Below are 17,704 nucleotides of genomic sequence, written 5' to 3' on the forward strand. Positions count from 1 at the left end.
TGTAACATTATAACTCATTTCTTATGCAATTGATCTGAATATAATGAAACAACTACATGCTCAAAGAAAGATAGCTTAAAAGAGAAATAAATACCTATGTATGATCCAACAAATAATACAATCGAATTGTGTACTGAATACAGCTCAGATACGGAATTTTCACACCCGCACATGCACTTTGAAAATTTATAGCACAAATATAACATGGCCGTAACGTGGCCGGTGAATTCATATTCACATACGATTACTTCAGCCTCACACATTTCGCAATTCAAATGTGAAAACCTAACAGCTCTGATCAATCATTACAACAGAATACTTTAACCTTTCTTCCTCTTCTCGAATGCTTACCACAAAGCATTCATACATTGTCGTAAATTCATCAATGCAAGTATACCAAGAACGTATATAACATTATACGATTAACCCATTAATTTCCTCAAAGGGGAAGATATACAAAATTTTCCCACTTAGGAATTTACACAGGTTTATTCCTCTTAAATTAATCCTTTACCTTACCGAAACTCTCACAATATGAGTTTCACAATATCCTATGTAAGCCTAATGTTTCTTTAATGCATCTGAATTATATTCAGTCGTTACAATGGCCAAAAGCGTGTACAACTGATGTACACTCATTGGGCAACCATTTCTCTAGTATGGCAGTTCCATAACCATCAATAACTAAGTATACTGGACAGCTTCTTTGCTAACTCAAGCCAGCCTTCAACAATTGTTTCAAAACAGTTATGAACACTCTCACTAGGATGTAAACTCCTTTTATAATTCTTCACCCTTACCTCGCATTATTGGCATGCTTGTAAAGCCAATAACCAACCGGTAAAATTTGAGCCATGTTTCGCCACCATTGCGCATCATCATGCCATAGCCTAGAGATAAACTTGCTTGGACGCCTAAGCTAAGAGAAACTCATGTGAATGATGCACCATGCATCATATGCATAATTTTCTTTACATAGCCAATTGCTAGATAATAGTGATGCATACGCTTGCATCACTAATGTATATGCCAACTCTCGGCCTATTTCATGTTCTTGCATCATCCTTGAGTTAAAAAAAAAACAATTTCGCGGATATCCATCAATGCAACATCGCATGTTGCACTTGTCATTTGGACTTGCCTTACCTTTCTCAATGAAGCTTCATTGGGTCGACAATATGTTTTATTCCTCGGTTACCGACTTTGCAGTGTAGCGCCATCATTGCACTTTATTATGTATACCTGTCTATGCAGTGTTGCGCCATCATGACACGCCATTGACCATACTAGAAATAGATATACACCCTCCCCTAAAGGGTTTCAACCCTTTCAGCTAGAATATTGTTGCGTCAGATTTCACAATACCATATTTTTATTATGGCCAAATCAAATGAATTTGAGTTACATTGTTTTCGTTTTAATGCTTTATTATAGATAAATCTTCAAGATACTCAATTTTAATTTAATCCAACAATGTTAACTTGACTAATTTATAAACTTTTAAATACTTAAGTTATACCGTTTCCAATAGTTATGGAACATCAGTTATTGGTTCTAGATTCAAGATTTCGAGTACATATATCGTAATATAGAAAATATTAACCTTTCAATGAAGTCATCAACTAAAATGACAAAGTGTTTCTAAGTTATAGTGGAGATGTATTAATTTATTTACTTCCATATATTACTTGAACCGATTTTACTGTGTCGGTTATAAAATCATCTTTAGACCTGTAAATTTGTAACACTCTGCGAGGCTAATTCCACAATAACTGGAATCTGGATTTCCAGTACAACCACGAAAGGTTTTTTTTCTTCTTCTGACTTTACTGACTCGTCTGGATATTTAACCCGTCTAAATTTAATTTATTAAATCAGTATCCAACGCAGTGCATCAAACTCAAAACAAATAAAATAATAGAATTATATATAGAGAAAAAAATTATTCTAATCAAATACGTGATCCACGAGTCAGTACGAAATGATACCTGAATCAAATTGATCCGAGTCATATGTATGAACTAAGTCATACATCAGAAAAACAAACAAAAAAAAAACGTTCTGGTGTTCGATTCAGATGCTAAGTCAAAATCATATGGTAAGTCGGATCCAAACAAACATGGTGGTAACTTAATAGTTTGACTAATAGACACTTGTAGGTTATCATTCTACGAACATGACGGCCGTAACTAAATATAAAAAGTCGTCATGGTAGTTGAAGAGATACACTTCAAAGTATGCCTCAATGTGCCATACAGTAAATTTTCAATTTCTCTAGAATTTGTGAAACCCGCGTAATTTCTTGGGTCGGGGATTCGAATTCCTCATTCACAATCTCCCATACAGATGAGTTATCACCGGTTAGCCTGCAAAGTCTTTGCATTTCCTCGGACATGAGCTTCGCATGGCCTATTAGTATGGACTTCGTCACTGCCTTTAATTAGGTAACTTAAGCATTAGTTTCACAATTCAACAAGGTTGCATCAAAAACTTTGTATTCCGCTGCACCTACCCTATATCATCAAATTCTTGAAACCAATCTGATATTCTTTATTCTAATAATCTTATCTTTCCATTTTCTTCATGAATTAGAGGTATATAATGGCCATCACAACCCATTTCCATTGTTATATAACCAAGATCGCAATACCCCTCTAACTGATCAAACATACCCGGTAGTTCTTTGTCGATCATTGTTCCATTAGAACTCATTTCTAATGAAATTAATCTGAGTATAATGAAACAATTACATGCTCAAATAAAAATTGCTTAAAAGAAAAATAAATACCTATGCATTATCCGACAAATACAATTGAATTGTGTACTGAACACAGCTTTGATACCCGAATTTTCACACCTGCAAATGCACTTTGCAAATTTCTAGAACGAACGTAATCCGAAAGTAACGTTGGCTAGTGAATCAAGCTTCACCTACGATTACTCTATCCTCACACACTTAGCAATTCAAATGTGAAAACCCGACAGTCCTGTTAATATGTACAACAGAATACTTCAACCTTTCTTCTTCTTTTCTTTTCTTCTCGAATGCTTATAACAAAGCATTCACACATTGTCGTACATTCACCAATGCAATCAGTATACCAAGAACACATATATATACATGACACAATTAACCCATTAATTTTATCAAAGGGAAAGATAAACAAAACTTGCCCACTTAGGGACTTACATAGGATTATCCTTAAATCAAGCCTTTACCTTACCAAAACTCTTACAATCTCCTATGTATGACTAATATTTTCTAATGCCTTTAAATTATTTATACAATCGTCATAATGGTCAAAAGCGTGTAAAACTGATGCACACTTATTGGGCAACCATCTTTCCAGTATGGCAGTTCCATGACCGTCTATAACTAAGCATACTGGCCATCTTCTTTGCTAACTCCATCTAGCCTTCAACACCTGTTCCAAAATTTTTATGAACACTCCCACTAGTATATAAAATACTTTTGTAACTGTTCTTCCTTATCTCGTATTATTCGCACCAACTTGTAAAAATTGAGCCATGTTTCGCCACCATTGCGCATCGATCAGTATGCCATGGCCTTGAGCTAAACTTGCTTGGATGCCTAAGATAAGCGAAACTCATTCGAATAGTGCACCATGCATCATATAGGTCATTTTATTTACATATCTAATTGCTAGACAATAGTGATGCATATTTTTGCACCACTAATGCATATGTCAAATCTCATCCTATTTCATGTTCTTGCATCATCCTTGAGTTGGACCAATTCCGTAGATATGCATCAGTGCAACATCGCATGTCGCATTTGTAATTTGGCCTTGTGTTACCTTTCTTAATGAAGCTTCATTGTGTCGACCAATATGCTTCATTCCTGCGCCGCCGACTTTGCAGTGTAGTGTCATCATTCCACTTCGTTATATATACATGTCTACGCAGTGTTACGCCATCATGACGTTCTATTGACCATACCAACAATAGATATACACCCTGCTCTAATAAAGCTAGAATATCTTTACGACGGATTTTATTATGGCCAAATCTTCGTTTTTTTTTATGGCCAAAATTTGAGTGACGCTATTTTTGTTTTAATGCTTTATTATGGGTAAATCTTCGAGCTACTCACTTTTAATTTAATCCAGCGATGTCACCTTGACTAATTTATAAACTTTTAAATACTTAAGTCATACTGATTCTAATAATTGTGGAACATCAGTTATTGGTTCTAGATTCAATATTTTCGAGTGCGTCGTAATATAGAAAATATTATCCTTTCACGGAAGTCATCCAGCAAATGAAAAAGTGTTTCTAAGTTGTAATAGAGATGTTTTAATTTATTTACTTCCATATATTACGTGAGCAGATTTTACTGCATCGGTTATAAAATCAGCTTTGGACTTATGAATTTGCCACATTCCGGAAGGCTAATTCCACTATAACCGGAATTTGGATTTTTAGTAACACCACTGAGTATCCAATTAACAGTTTTTTTCTTCTTCTGACTCATTGACTCGTATGGATATTTGACCCATCTGAATAATTTAATTTATTACATCTGAATTCGACTTATTGCGTCCACCGCAAAACTAATAAAATAATAGAGTTATAGAGGAAAAAAATATTCTAGTCAAACATGTGATCCACGAGTCAGTACAAAATGATACCCGACTCAAATTCATCCGAGTCAGATGTATAAACCGAGTCCGACATCAGGAATAAAAAACAATCTGATGTTCAAGTCATATGCAAAGTCAAATTCATATGGAAATTCAGACTCAAACAAACATGGTGGTAACTCAATAATTTGACTAATAGATGCGTGTAAGTTATCATTCTACGAACATGATGACGTAGATAAACATAAAAATTCGTCATGGTAGTTGAAGAGATACCATGGCGACCATATAACTGCAACTAAACATTTTTATTTTTCTAATCAAAATTTCTAAACAACAAAGAAAAGTACCAGATTTGGTTATGCCATCACTTAATTTCTTACTCTCTCTATTTCTTTGGTTTCTTCATTTCCAACAATTTTTTCTTCACCAACTAATTTTTGTTTCCGTATGTACTGTTGCAAAAACTTTTTTCCAATTTCAGGTCATTATGATTAAGTTTTCTACCAATTCTTTTTTCATGTTTGCTAAGATGAGTCGACAATGTGAATTTTCAAAATGACTGTTACAATCGACGAGAATTTTCGACTATTTTAACTTTGAAAGTAATGAAGAGAATGAGTGGTTGTTAGGGCAAAAGGGGGAGAATGAAATGGAATGATTATAAGAGGGTTATTGTTTAATTAGGATTTGAAAAGGAATTAAGGAAACCTTACATAGTGCTACCTACCTCCCATGTTATACCTTGTGGATCCTCTTAAATTTCTATACCCCGTAACTAATCCACCCAAGGCTACCCCAATCCGGCCAGTTTTTAAGAAATTGTGAATTTTTTTTATTAGAGTAAAAACTTATTGTATAACTCTGACTTAAATTCGATTCCACCGACTGAGATTTTGATAAAAGAAGAAACTTCATTGAGTGGCTGTTAACACCCACTGAAGTTCATCCAACAATGATCTTTTTTTGTGATTCTGTCTATTATGATATTCATATGCCTGGAGTAAAACAGATCCAATCCATAAAAAGACGTGACATGCATCCAGCACATCCATCTAATTAATGAGAATAGTAGATTAAAGGTAAGCCTCGACAGAAATACTAGAATACAGAACCCAGGAGACACACGAACAAAATCTGAAGTTATTACGGGCAAGTGCGAATATATCAGAATTGTCTCATTATGTCCTGTCATAATTGTGAACACTATCACGTGCAAGTATCAGAAATTCAGAATACAACATCTAACAACCTAATGAACAAAAGAATTAACAATAATAATCCATCTTTTTCGTGGGGAACATGAAAAGAAAGACCCATCTGAACATCATTTTAGTGGAAGGATGATTAGATCCTGTCATATTTATTGGTGGAGTATGTTATACTTGTTATGCATTTCTGAATTGGTTGCTAATTACTCGAGTTGTTATGCATTTCTGATGAGTTCTTTTACCTAGTGACCCTGTTTTGGAACCATTAGGTCTATTTCTTTGCAAATGGTTAGAAAAAACCTGTTTGACATAGCAGGTGGTATGGAAAACGAGTTGTGTCATTATGGCAAAATTACATAGCGATAGAGTTTCAAGTGAACGAGATAGATTATATCGCAACGATAAATTCTGTGTCACCAGCGTTACCATGAAGATCGCTTGATATAAAGTCTAGCGCCAACGGCTAGTTCTTTGTCGCCTATAAATAGATAATTTTCAAACTAAAAAGTTACACCAAATTTTTTTTACACAAATTTTTTATCTTTCTCTCTCTTTCTCAATCTAATTTCTCTATTTCTATCTTTCTCAGTCTAATTTATTTTTTCAGTTCTTCCCAAATGACACAATTTCAAACCCAACTTGATTTTTATGGAGTAGTGCTTAAAGGTGCCATTAAGAAGATATGTGGTAGTTATAAAGGGTAAAAAGCAAAGAAGCCTTCCAGTTTCAGATATTAACCAAATCAAAACTGCAACTAAGAAAAGGCAAAGAAAAGTTCAAGGCAAAACAAATTTGAAGACAAAGAAGATAAAAAAATAAACTTCCGTTCATGAGCGCATCGATTGGAAGTTTTGTGAAGAAGATAAACAAGATGAAGAACATTCTCCCAAATTTTATTTTTAAAATCTATGTTTCAAATTATTATTGTTTAGTTTTATGTCTTGTAAAATGACTATGAATAAAAATTTTGAATATGAAAACTTGACTCGTATTGTCGAAAATTAAGCTTAATTTTATTCTTAATTCAATCTTACATTTTAATTAGACTTACATTTTAGTCTAACATAAAGTAAGACAAATATTAATGCTTAAGTTGGAACATATCATTAAACTTAGACTTGAGTTAAATTTAGACTTAAACTTAATTATTAATACATTTTAGTTTAAACTTAGACTTAAGTTGACAATTAAGAAATTAAAACATAAATAATGGATTACATATGGGAAATCTTCTTAAAATCTCGAAGAAACTTCCAAATTTGAAGTCTTTTCCGTTGATGCGATGATTTTCCGCACGACACCTTTGTTCAAGTTCCATCATGGTTTCACCATCCTCATGTTTGGACCTTCTTGTCGAAGAATGAAAAAATAATTACTAATTTCCTTATTCATTAAAGTGAAGCGATGAGACAACCCTGAAACATCACGATTGTTGGGGTTCATTGTTTGTTCTTGAAGTTTTCCAAATATCCTATCCCAAAATATTTAGGGATGAAATGCATCTGCGAATATATTCTCAGTTAAAGAAACATAATTCCTGCAAATACATTTATCTTCCTCAGTAGTAAATTTTACTAATCGCCTCCTAATCCGACTCTGCGCATTGGATCCATTAGAAACTCTTTGATTGTCGGCAACATGTTGGTTTGCTATGAACTCGGACATGTTCATATTATCAGCCATGCTCTTTGAAGAATTGAAAGAGTGATGAAAAGAATTGGGGAATAAGAAATTCTAGAGAGATTTAGAAATTCTGGTGTGAGTTGAAATGAGTTTCAAATTATGTATTTATAAATGGGGGAATTGTAGCTAATGGATGAGGAAGTAGTGAGCGATGATCAACACATCGAGCGTCAAAGTGACCATCGCAGGCGCTGGAATGACCAACGAGCGATAGTCTGACCATATAACAATGGACTCTCTATCGCTTGTTAGAGACCTCGTCGTGTATGTCTAACTACTATTCCTGGCACATAGGCATATATTTTGGCACTTTGGTGTACTCATAATGGGTGCTAGAGTAGCAAAATCAGCTGCTTGACATGTCATTGGTGAGCAGGGGTGAGCATTTTATCCGTCATCCGCGTATTTAACCGAGACCAACCGTATTTGTGCGGATGGATGTTCGGACCGTTCGTTAATGGGTTGGACGCGGATGAGATTTTTGAAATCCAACGAATTACGGATTGGACCTGGATGCAACCTTGAAAATCCGTTGGACATCCATACCCGTTGGATTAAGGATATTTATATAATTTTAGAAAATATATGGATAGTTTTGGAATTTTTAAAGTGTTTGCTTGGAGTGTTGTACGTGACACTTCTATATTTATATACATATATAAAATGTGTAGGTTCTATGAGAAATCATTTATATTGGCTTTAGTTTTTCATTATAAATTTTAACCAACACAAGTCCATTGGATTGCACGCACCCAATCTGTTCATCCGTGCATCCATTGGATGCAAATCCGTTGGATGTGGATTGGATGCAGATGCCAAATTTGAAATATGTAGAGAATTGGAACGGATGAGGTGAAAACCGATCCATATCGGCCCATGCTCACCCCAAAATGGTGAGGTTCGGACCTTACTCGATTTTCCTACAACCCAGGCTCATTTTAAATAAAAACTTGTGCATTTCTGTTTGGCAAGTGATTACGTATCACTCTGACTTTAATTCGATTCCACTCATTGAGGTTTTGATAAGTAACTCGTTATAGGGACGGCATTTTAATAGGACAAAAAGGATCATTACATGATCATTTAAGGTGTCCTTTATAAAAAAAAAAACTGGAAATGGCAAATTAACCCTCATAATTGATAACCTAGTTTAGTGATGATAATCAAGTTTAATGTTAATGATTAATTTCACTTATATTAACTCAAAATAAAATCAGATTTTATAGTTTTAAAAAGAAAAAATTGGAGATGGTAGAGAAGTTTTAACCCAAAGTGAAGGTCAGTCTCAATCAATTGAAGAAATTAACCAACAAAGCGGAAACCCAATACCTGAAAATGACCAGGTATACTTCTAAATTAGTCCCAACTATCTTTTGGTTGCTCAAATACGTAAAAAAATTCAATTTCTTACATTTTCAGAGATAATTACGGTTGGCATTTTGCTCGTAACCAACCGTAATTCATAGTTACAGTTCGTAACTATGAACTACCTACCGTAACTGGTTAAATTTGGGGAAAACCCAATTGTAAAACCAGTTACGGTTGGTAACTAAATGCTCGATACCAACCGTAACTGAGTTACGGTTGGTAACCAAATGCTCGATACCAACCGTAATTGAGTTACGGTTGGTAAATAAAAATGGTTACCAACCGTAACTGAAGAAAATTCTCGGATATAAGAACATACGGTTGGTAATTGAACTATTACCAACCGTAACAACATCAAATTCTCCAGTTACGGTTCGTAGTAGAGTTAAAATCAACCGTAACTCACATAAACCCCGAACTTTGAATTTCAATTTTCACCTAAAACCCTAATTTCTGATAGAAATTAAACTTAAATCGAAGAAAATAAACTAAACCCTAACTGGGTTTTTCATATCATACCTTTTATAAGTCATTATACTTGATTAATTTTCGACTCACTGATTAATCGAAGACGATGAAATTTTGAGTTTTAATGGAGGTTACGGTTGATGGGAGGAGAAGAGAAGAAGAAAGAAAACAGATTTTCAATTCAGCTTTGATTTAGGTTAAAATATGGGGAGGGTAATCTAAACAATTTACAAAACTATTTGGACATCTCCTAACCAACTAGAGGGACACTATTATCACACTGGCGCCCCTCTAATAAACCATGCCGCCCCTATAACAAGATACTTTGATAAAGAAGGGAAAAATACGGTTCAGTCCAAAATCCCATCCAAATATATTAATTAGTTCACACCCATTTAACTAGGTACAAATCAGTCATTTATTTATTTGAAATATGGAAAGTACACTAATAACCCTTAATATTACAATTTAGTCCAAATATTATCTGTTTAGTCCATAGTGATTTATGGTGACTGCACCAATTTTAAATAATATAAAAATAATTTTAAAACGATTTATCTTTCAAACCGCTCATCGAAAATTCACAAACTTTATATATTCGGAAAGCTCTTTTTGATAGCTACAAAAAGAGTACCCATATGACTATATAATTTTCACATTTTAATATATTTAATTTTCAATTCATTTTTTGATGTGTACCAAAAAGTGCACCTGCACGAAACTTTTAAAAGTTATGCTGTCAGTTTTTCACTTGTGCATCACTTTGTCCACGCCTACAAAATATGCATGAAAATGGTCGTCCATATCCACCACGAGACCTACTTTTTCATGAAAATTAGACTTTGCACCAATATGTACACCCCTGCAAAACATGCATGAGACAGTTTATTCACTACCACACACAAATTTACTTTTCATGGAAAAATACACTTGTGTATTAATATGTTCACCACTGCAAAACATGCATAACATCAATCATTCATAAACACATCCTAACCTTCTTTTTCAAGGGGATTACAAGGGGGCACCAATATGTACACCCTTCTAAACATGCATAAAATCGATCATTCATAACCAAACACAAACCTCTATTTTCATGGGAATTACAAATGTGCACTAATATGTACACCACTACAAAACATACATAAAATCGACCATTCAGTAATCCCCTATTCATGTAAAATATACTGATTCATCATGGAAAAAATCAACCATATTCGCCTACAAAGAAATCTATTTCATGGGATTTACACAAGTGCACTAGTATGTACGCACCTATGAATATTGTATAAACATAGCATAGAAACACAGATGGATTTGAACCATCAACCTCCGCAAACCTTGTGATAGGCTTGGGCACTCTACCATTTTGAGCTTGTGAGTCCCTAAATTAGATGCATAAAACCAAGACCAACTGATGTCAAAGGTGCATCTGGGTATCATACAGTTCTATGTCATAATCAAAACGTGTACAACGATGTACACATTAACAATCAACAGGTGTACAATTATGTACACATTAAGAATCTGAACAACTATGTAAACCCTTAAAAATTTGGAACTGGGCATTCATTAACTTACATATGCTTGCATTTCCTACATACAAAAACATGACAATTGGTTGATAAATTGGTTGAAAATTTACTTTTTCATGGAAAAATCCAACATACATACCCAGATAAACGACCATAAAATCATGAGAGGGCATATGCCATGTAACAGTGTACACGCTTATAAAAATCCAGCATCTATACCCACAAAACATGCATATATTATTGAAATAGCGCAGTGGTGTACAACTATGTACACACCTACAAAAAACCAACAAATCCAACGCACATACCAAAAAAATACCATAAAATACAACTATGTACACACTTATAGAACTTCATCTACACCCGAAACATGCATATATCAAACTAAAAATGAAGCAAGACAAAATCATAAACCCCAATATTCATTCGTTTGGATACCAACAAAAACAATATGGAGGTGGAATGACTCGATGACTAAAATGAGATCGGATACCGAGAATACCTACAGGTCAAAGGAGTCTAAACGAGAATACCGTATGCACAGGCTGAGTCGTAATGGCTCTCATACGTACATACTTTCATATAAAATCTGAATATATTTCAATATATTAGGGGTGTCATGCTTGAGTGTCCAAAGAGCTAAACAGAAACAACTGATCTTGTGAAATCCAAAATAATCAGCAGTTTTCTCAAGCTTCCATCCCATGGCGGAAAAGAATGACAGAATAGAGCCATCATTACCTTCATTCCGTATAAACGAACCCTTTGGATGGTCCATTTATATCGATATAAGGATGCATAATCTACCTAAGATACCCAAAATAAATACATAAAATCAATTTTCAATGATCCAGATGCAATGCACGATAATAAATGAAGAAATATTTGCACATTTTAAGAATCCATCTGTGTATAATTATGTACACATTAAGAATCAACAAGTGCACAACTATGTGCACATTAAGAATAAACATGTGTACAATTATGTACACATAAACGATCAACAGGTGTATAACTATGTGCACATTAACGATCAACAGGTGTACATTGAAAATCAACAGGTGTACAATTATGTATACATCAACGATCAGAGGGCGTAGAGAACTATGTGCATATTAATGATAAACAAGTGTACAACCATGTGGACACTGAAAATCAACGGGTGTACAATTATGTACACATTGAAAATCAAAGTGCGTTCGACTATGTGCACAAAAAAACGGTTCATAAAGTGTGCGAAGCTGCGAACGGGTGTAATTATTTACAGAAAATTTTCAATGATTACACCTAAGATACCCAAAATAAATACATAAAATCAATTTTCAATGATCCAGACGCAATGCACGATAATAAATGAAGAAATATTTGCACATTTTAAGAATCCACCTGTGTACAATTATGTACACATTAAGAATCAACAAGTGCACAACTATGTGCACATTAAAAATAAACATGTGTACAATTATGTATACAAACGATCAACAGATGTATAACTATGTGCACATTAACGATCAACAGGTGTACATTGAAAATCAACATGTGTACAATTATGTATACATCAACGATCAGCGGGCGTAGAGAACTATGTGCATATTAATGATAAACAGGTGTACAACCATGTGGACACTGAAAATCAACAGGTGTACAATTATGTACACATTGAAAATCAAAGTGCGTTCGACTATGTGCACAAAAAAACGGTTCATAAGGTGTGCGAAGCTGCGAACGGGTGTAATTATTTACAGAAAATTTTGTTGCTTCTCAATTAAGTATTAGGAGAATTTTATACTTTTAAAACTAAGCACTTGGTAAGTGATAGAAAGGACTCCGAAGGCCTTTATTGTAGGAAATCCACAGTCATAGTGGGCCGTTTACTGAGTTTCTTCTATTGACAATGCAAGAGAATGTTGTGATCAGTAAAGATAATAAAGCACAAACCTGCCCAGTAAAGCCACTTTTTTCGTTGAGTGGGATCCCTCATCTCAATAGCCTTGAATGTATCGTATACAGGCAATTGAATCCCAACAGAGCAACTGAAAAAGAAGTAAAAGGTGTGTTTGTTAAGATTAACCGGTGTACAATTATATGTACATTAACGATCAACGTGTACAAATATGTACACAATAAAAATGCAAGAGTAAGAAAAACTAGCAAATACAAAAAGACAATCTTCAAATGACTGGTTTTCTGTATAAATGCTCTTCCATTTCACTAAGGTTGAGCTTATACATCACATCACCATTATCCCTTATAATTTGAATTTGGTTAGAGTTCTCTCCAAATTTGACTACTAGACTGTTTTCTTGTAAAGAACAAGTGTGATGATGTAACACAATGGGAAGACTTCCTCTTTAGAGGATAGTACTACATATTATTAATACTCTATCATTACTATGGAACAACGTACATGTAGAGGGAAGGAGGCTCGCTATTACTGTCGAGTATTATATTTTATAAAAAAAAATATCTAGATACGGAACAACAACAATGACAGGGGCGTTTAGCATTTCTCCACTTTAAGGATATAATATCCTCAATATCATGTAATTCACATTCATAGTAAGAAAATCAGATGATACAGATATTAAAAGCATGAGACCTACCATCAAATTGCATGTATTAGCTCCATGACACATAATGCCAGTATTTTCAGTCATAGTTGTATCATGTGAACTTGACTCCTGTCCACCTCCTTTTCTTCTACATCCCTTGCAACAGCCTCCTGTCTTGCCTTTTCTTCCTCCATTAACAAGAACAAAAAACAAAAGTGCACTTTTATGTGCACCCATATAAATTGGTGTACAAGAAAATATACCGGTTGATTCTCACGTACTTTGGGTATTAAGCATAATCGTTAGACTGTGAAGTGAACCCCATAAAATCCCATGTACACTCAAAACGTTGGCTACGGGCCACTTAATCTACATGGTCATGGTGACAAGAGATATCATTAAATACGATAATTAGTAATTTAATAGTACCTCATTTTCATATAATGACGACATGGAGTTGAGAGTGATGCATCAGCGGGACTATACTTCTCATAATGCTGCAGAAACAGAGAACCCCAGAAAATGAAGGGATCACACCTTAAGTTCTGCATCAGAGGCACTACTCTTCTCTGCTATCTTCTTCAGATTAATGCCTTACATGAAATTAATTTTTCTTGAATGGATTATTAAGATATCTGTCGCATCAGAGGACGAGCAGGTACACACTATGTGAATTGTACTACCTTCCGGCCAACTTGCTTCTTCTCCTCTGACGCTCTTCCTCATATCGACTTCGACTGCCATTCTTGTGATAATCAGGACTTAAGCGTCAAGCTTTGTACATATTAATTCTCGGTATAACTACCTCCAACCAACAACTCCTAAGTCATCTTGGGTACAAACAGTTCCACTCTAAATAAAAAATTATTATCTCAGTCTAAATACATTTGTGGTATGTACAAATAACAGTTTCGTCACGTTTCCTACTAAAATGTTTCCACACCAAAATGAAGGTGGTTAGTCATTTTGATCACTTAACATCAAACCAAGCAAACTATGTACAACCTTTGCATACTAGAATGATGACGGTTCCCTACTTAACTTGCTCGTACTAATAATGTCTAGCTTAGGATTTTTTATTTTTTTATAATCATATGAATATCAAGCTTTCGTAGTCTGATTGTAACGACTGTTTAGCCTGCTATTTGGTGTCTCATAAGAACCTTACACAGCACCTAATGGTAGGTTCAATCATGTATTCGGATCATTATCAAAGATTAAATGCTATTCAGATGTCATTTTGTTGTATAAGAAGATGAGTTTGGCTGGAGTAAATCCTGATTTGTACACATTCAACATTTTGATTAATTTCTGTTGTAATCTTGGAAAACTGAATTATGGGTTTTGTTTGCTTGGAGAACTTATAAAGAGAGGTCATCAGCCTAATGTTATCACATTCACAACACTGGTTAAAGGGTTGTGCCTCCAAGGAAAGAATGAAGTTGCATTTAAAGTGTTTGCTAAAATGACTCAGACCACCTAATGCCTTCACATGTAATACTCTTATACATGGCTTTTGTACAACTGGTGAAGTGGGTCTTGCTCTTCAACTAAAAGACAACATGTCAAAATGGAACTGCAAACCGAATGTCGTTTCATATTCTGCGATTATAGACTCACTTTGCAAAGGAGGTCTAGTTGATGAAGCTTTGGTTGTCTTCTCTGAAATGCATAGAGATTTGAGTGTTGTACCCAATGTTGTTGTGTACACTTCTTTGATTAATGGACTTTGCAATTCTGGCCGGTTAATTGAGGTAAAGAGACTCTTTGATGACATGGTTAGTAGAAGAATCTCAGCAGATGTGAAGACATATAACTGTATGATTCATGGTCATTGCCTACATGGCGAGCAGGAAGAAGCAAGAAGATATTTGGATTAAATGATGCATCGGGGAATTTCACCAAATACGGTTACTTTTAGTATATTGATAGATTCACATTGTAAAGATGGGAACACGGAAGATGCTTGGGGGTTATTCAAGTTGATGGACAAGATAAATATAAAACCTGATCAGATTACTTGCAACTCAATGATCGATGGCCTGTGTTTGGCAAGCCGGTTGCAAGATGCGGTGAAACTGTTCGCCTGAATGGTAGATATGGGCTTTGAACCGAATGTTATCAGTTGCAATATACTAATTGATGGGTACTGCAAGAATCGTAAGTTGGATGAAGCTTTGCTGTTATTCGAAAAAATGAATCAAAATGGACTGAAACCCACAGTAGTTACTTATAGTATACTATTAAGGGGACTATACCGGGATGGAAGAATGAAGACTGCTCAGAGGTTTCTGAATGAGATGCAAAATTCTGGTCCATCTCCAGATGAAGTTTTATACAGTACGATTTTGGATGGTCTGTGCAAGAATGGAAAAATTGTGGAGGCAATGGAATTGCTCGAATCCGTGGAAGGTACTGGTGTCTTACCTAATGTTGAAATGTACACTATCCTTCTTCATGGTTTGTACCGTGGTGGGCGATTGGAAGATGCGATAAAGCTGTTTAATGAGATTCCAGAAAAAGGACTGGTTCCTAATGTAGTAACATATACCACAAGGATCGCTGGGCTCTTTCATCACAGGATGTCCTTGGAGGCTAACAAATTAATTATCCAAATGGAAGAGAATGGTTGTTTACCAAACTCTAGAACATATGACACCGTCATCAAAGGTTTTCTTGAAGGGAAGGAGATTGAAAAGGCATTACTGTTTCTTCGCAGGATGCGTGAAAGAAAATTTGTACCAAGTGATTCTGTTGTATCCTTGCTAGTAAACACACTCTCAACAGATGAACTGAAAAATCTTGAGTTATTTTTGTCAGACCTTGTAATTGTTGAAGGTAACACTGAAAATCTGAAAAACTTGAGGGGCATTTGTGCGGCTTGATTTATTTTTAATATGGATTTTTGTTTCTCTCAAGTTCTTATGAATCCTTTTTTGCCGTAATCTAGTTCTTTCACTTGTAATGGTTGTGGCGTAGATATGATTTTATGACAAGCATCATAATATGAATTTCTGTTTTCTGGGTTTTGAAATTCTTGTTGGAAAGTCTCTGTTTAACAATGTAAAGTTCCAGGCTACTGCAGTGATTAGGGATATCGCTGTCGCTATTATATTTTCGGATAGCAAATAGAGAAGCTTGATATGGTACATCTACATGTTTATTCTTGTAAAATTTGTTATTCTTATGGCCATCACCATTGTTCTAAGCTGTTCAGCAGATGCTATTAATAATATATCATGAGCCCGTAACATGCCAAGCTATAGTCTCTTTGCTTGGGCTTCTGATGCACTGCTGTATCTGTTGGATTTCACGTAGAACTTAACAGGTATGCACCTTTTTGTATTTCTGCCTTTGGTTTGTTTTTTTCTGCTTGCAATTTGTTATGTAATGTAAAAATTCATTTGTTGGTTTCCGCAGTGGCAGCTTAGTTTTATGTCTGCCTCTCTCTGTCTGTAGGTTAGTAGACATGATGAGATATCTTGACAAAAAGTAGATTAAGTAAGAGTTGTCACTTGTGCAACACATTGTGGGTTTGTAACACTTACATTAGGAGCACCACAGAAAATTTTAGAGATTGTAGAGGAAAAAATGATATGGAGAAATCAAATGGAATGTGTCAGGCATTAATCCTTTGTTCATTGCAAGAATCGCTGAGTTTGTGATTCTGTGTCTTCTTAGAGTAGCTTTGTTTTAATGGTGCAGGGTGTTATTACTGTATGATATAACATGCTTTTATCAAACTTTGCTATGACAACATTCATTTTTACGGACGCATGGTTGAGGGCAACTTTCTGTTTCATTATTTTATCTTTTTGTTTTTAAATTTGTGAGAGAATGACTGATTTTCTTACAGCAAGAAGTGTTGCTGTCTTTCCGTCCATGCTGCAGCGACCAACAAAATCAATTGAAATTTGCAACAAACTCCGTTTTCTGACTTGAATTTTGTAAGTTTTTATCCTTTTCGTTTCTTTTCTATTTTATAACATCTTTCAATTTCTCAGTACTTAAGTTTCTGCCTCTATGTTGGTCAATGATCCATTTTTCTATAAGTTTCTGGTGTTTAGATTAAAATCAATGTTTTTGTTTAGCAGAAAGTAAAAATCTAGCAGCCATCACTGATTTTGTTACTCTGCCCAAAATCTATCGAAAAGGCACAAGAAGTTCAGTTCACTAAGTAAAAAAAGGTATAACTTAATCCAACTTTCTTGCTGCGTATCTGAAAAGTGAGATAAATTCCATCTTTGTTCATATCTTTCAACCTTCATCTAAACTGAAGCTAA

At 34.7% G+C, this 17,704-nt stretch overlaps 2 protein-coding genes across 2 annotated transcripts; both read left to right on the plus strand.

The window, feature by feature from the left end:
- Positions 1-14,352: 14,352 nt before the first annotated feature.
- Positions 14,353-16,297, plus strand: LOC113294251 (pentatricopeptide repeat-containing protein At1g62680, mitochondrial-like). The gene is made up of 4 exons (XM_026542654.1): positions 14,353-14,377; positions 14,582-14,902; positions 14,955-15,199; positions 15,308-16,297. Exons 1-4 carry the CDS (start codon positions 14,353-14,355, stop codon positions 15,509-15,511), a joined length of 795 nt encoding a protein of 264 aa, XP_026398439.1. The 3' UTR covers positions 15,512-16,297.
- On the plus strand, positions 15,512-16,306 carry LOC113294253 (pentatricopeptide repeat-containing protein At1g62590-like). The gene has a single exon (XM_026542655.1). It carries the CDS (start codon positions 15,512-15,514, stop codon positions 16,304-16,306), a length of 795 nt encoding a protein of 264 aa, XP_026398440.1.
- Positions 16,307-17,704: the final 1,398 nt, after the last annotated feature.

The sequence above is a fragment of the Papaver somniferum genome, chromosome 7, assembly GCF_003573695.1.
Source record: "Papaver somniferum cultivar HN1 chromosome 7, ASM357369v1, whole genome shotgun sequence".
NCBI classification, from domain to species: Eukaryota; Viridiplantae; Streptophyta; class Magnoliopsida; order Ranunculales; family Papaveraceae; genus Papaver; species Papaver somniferum.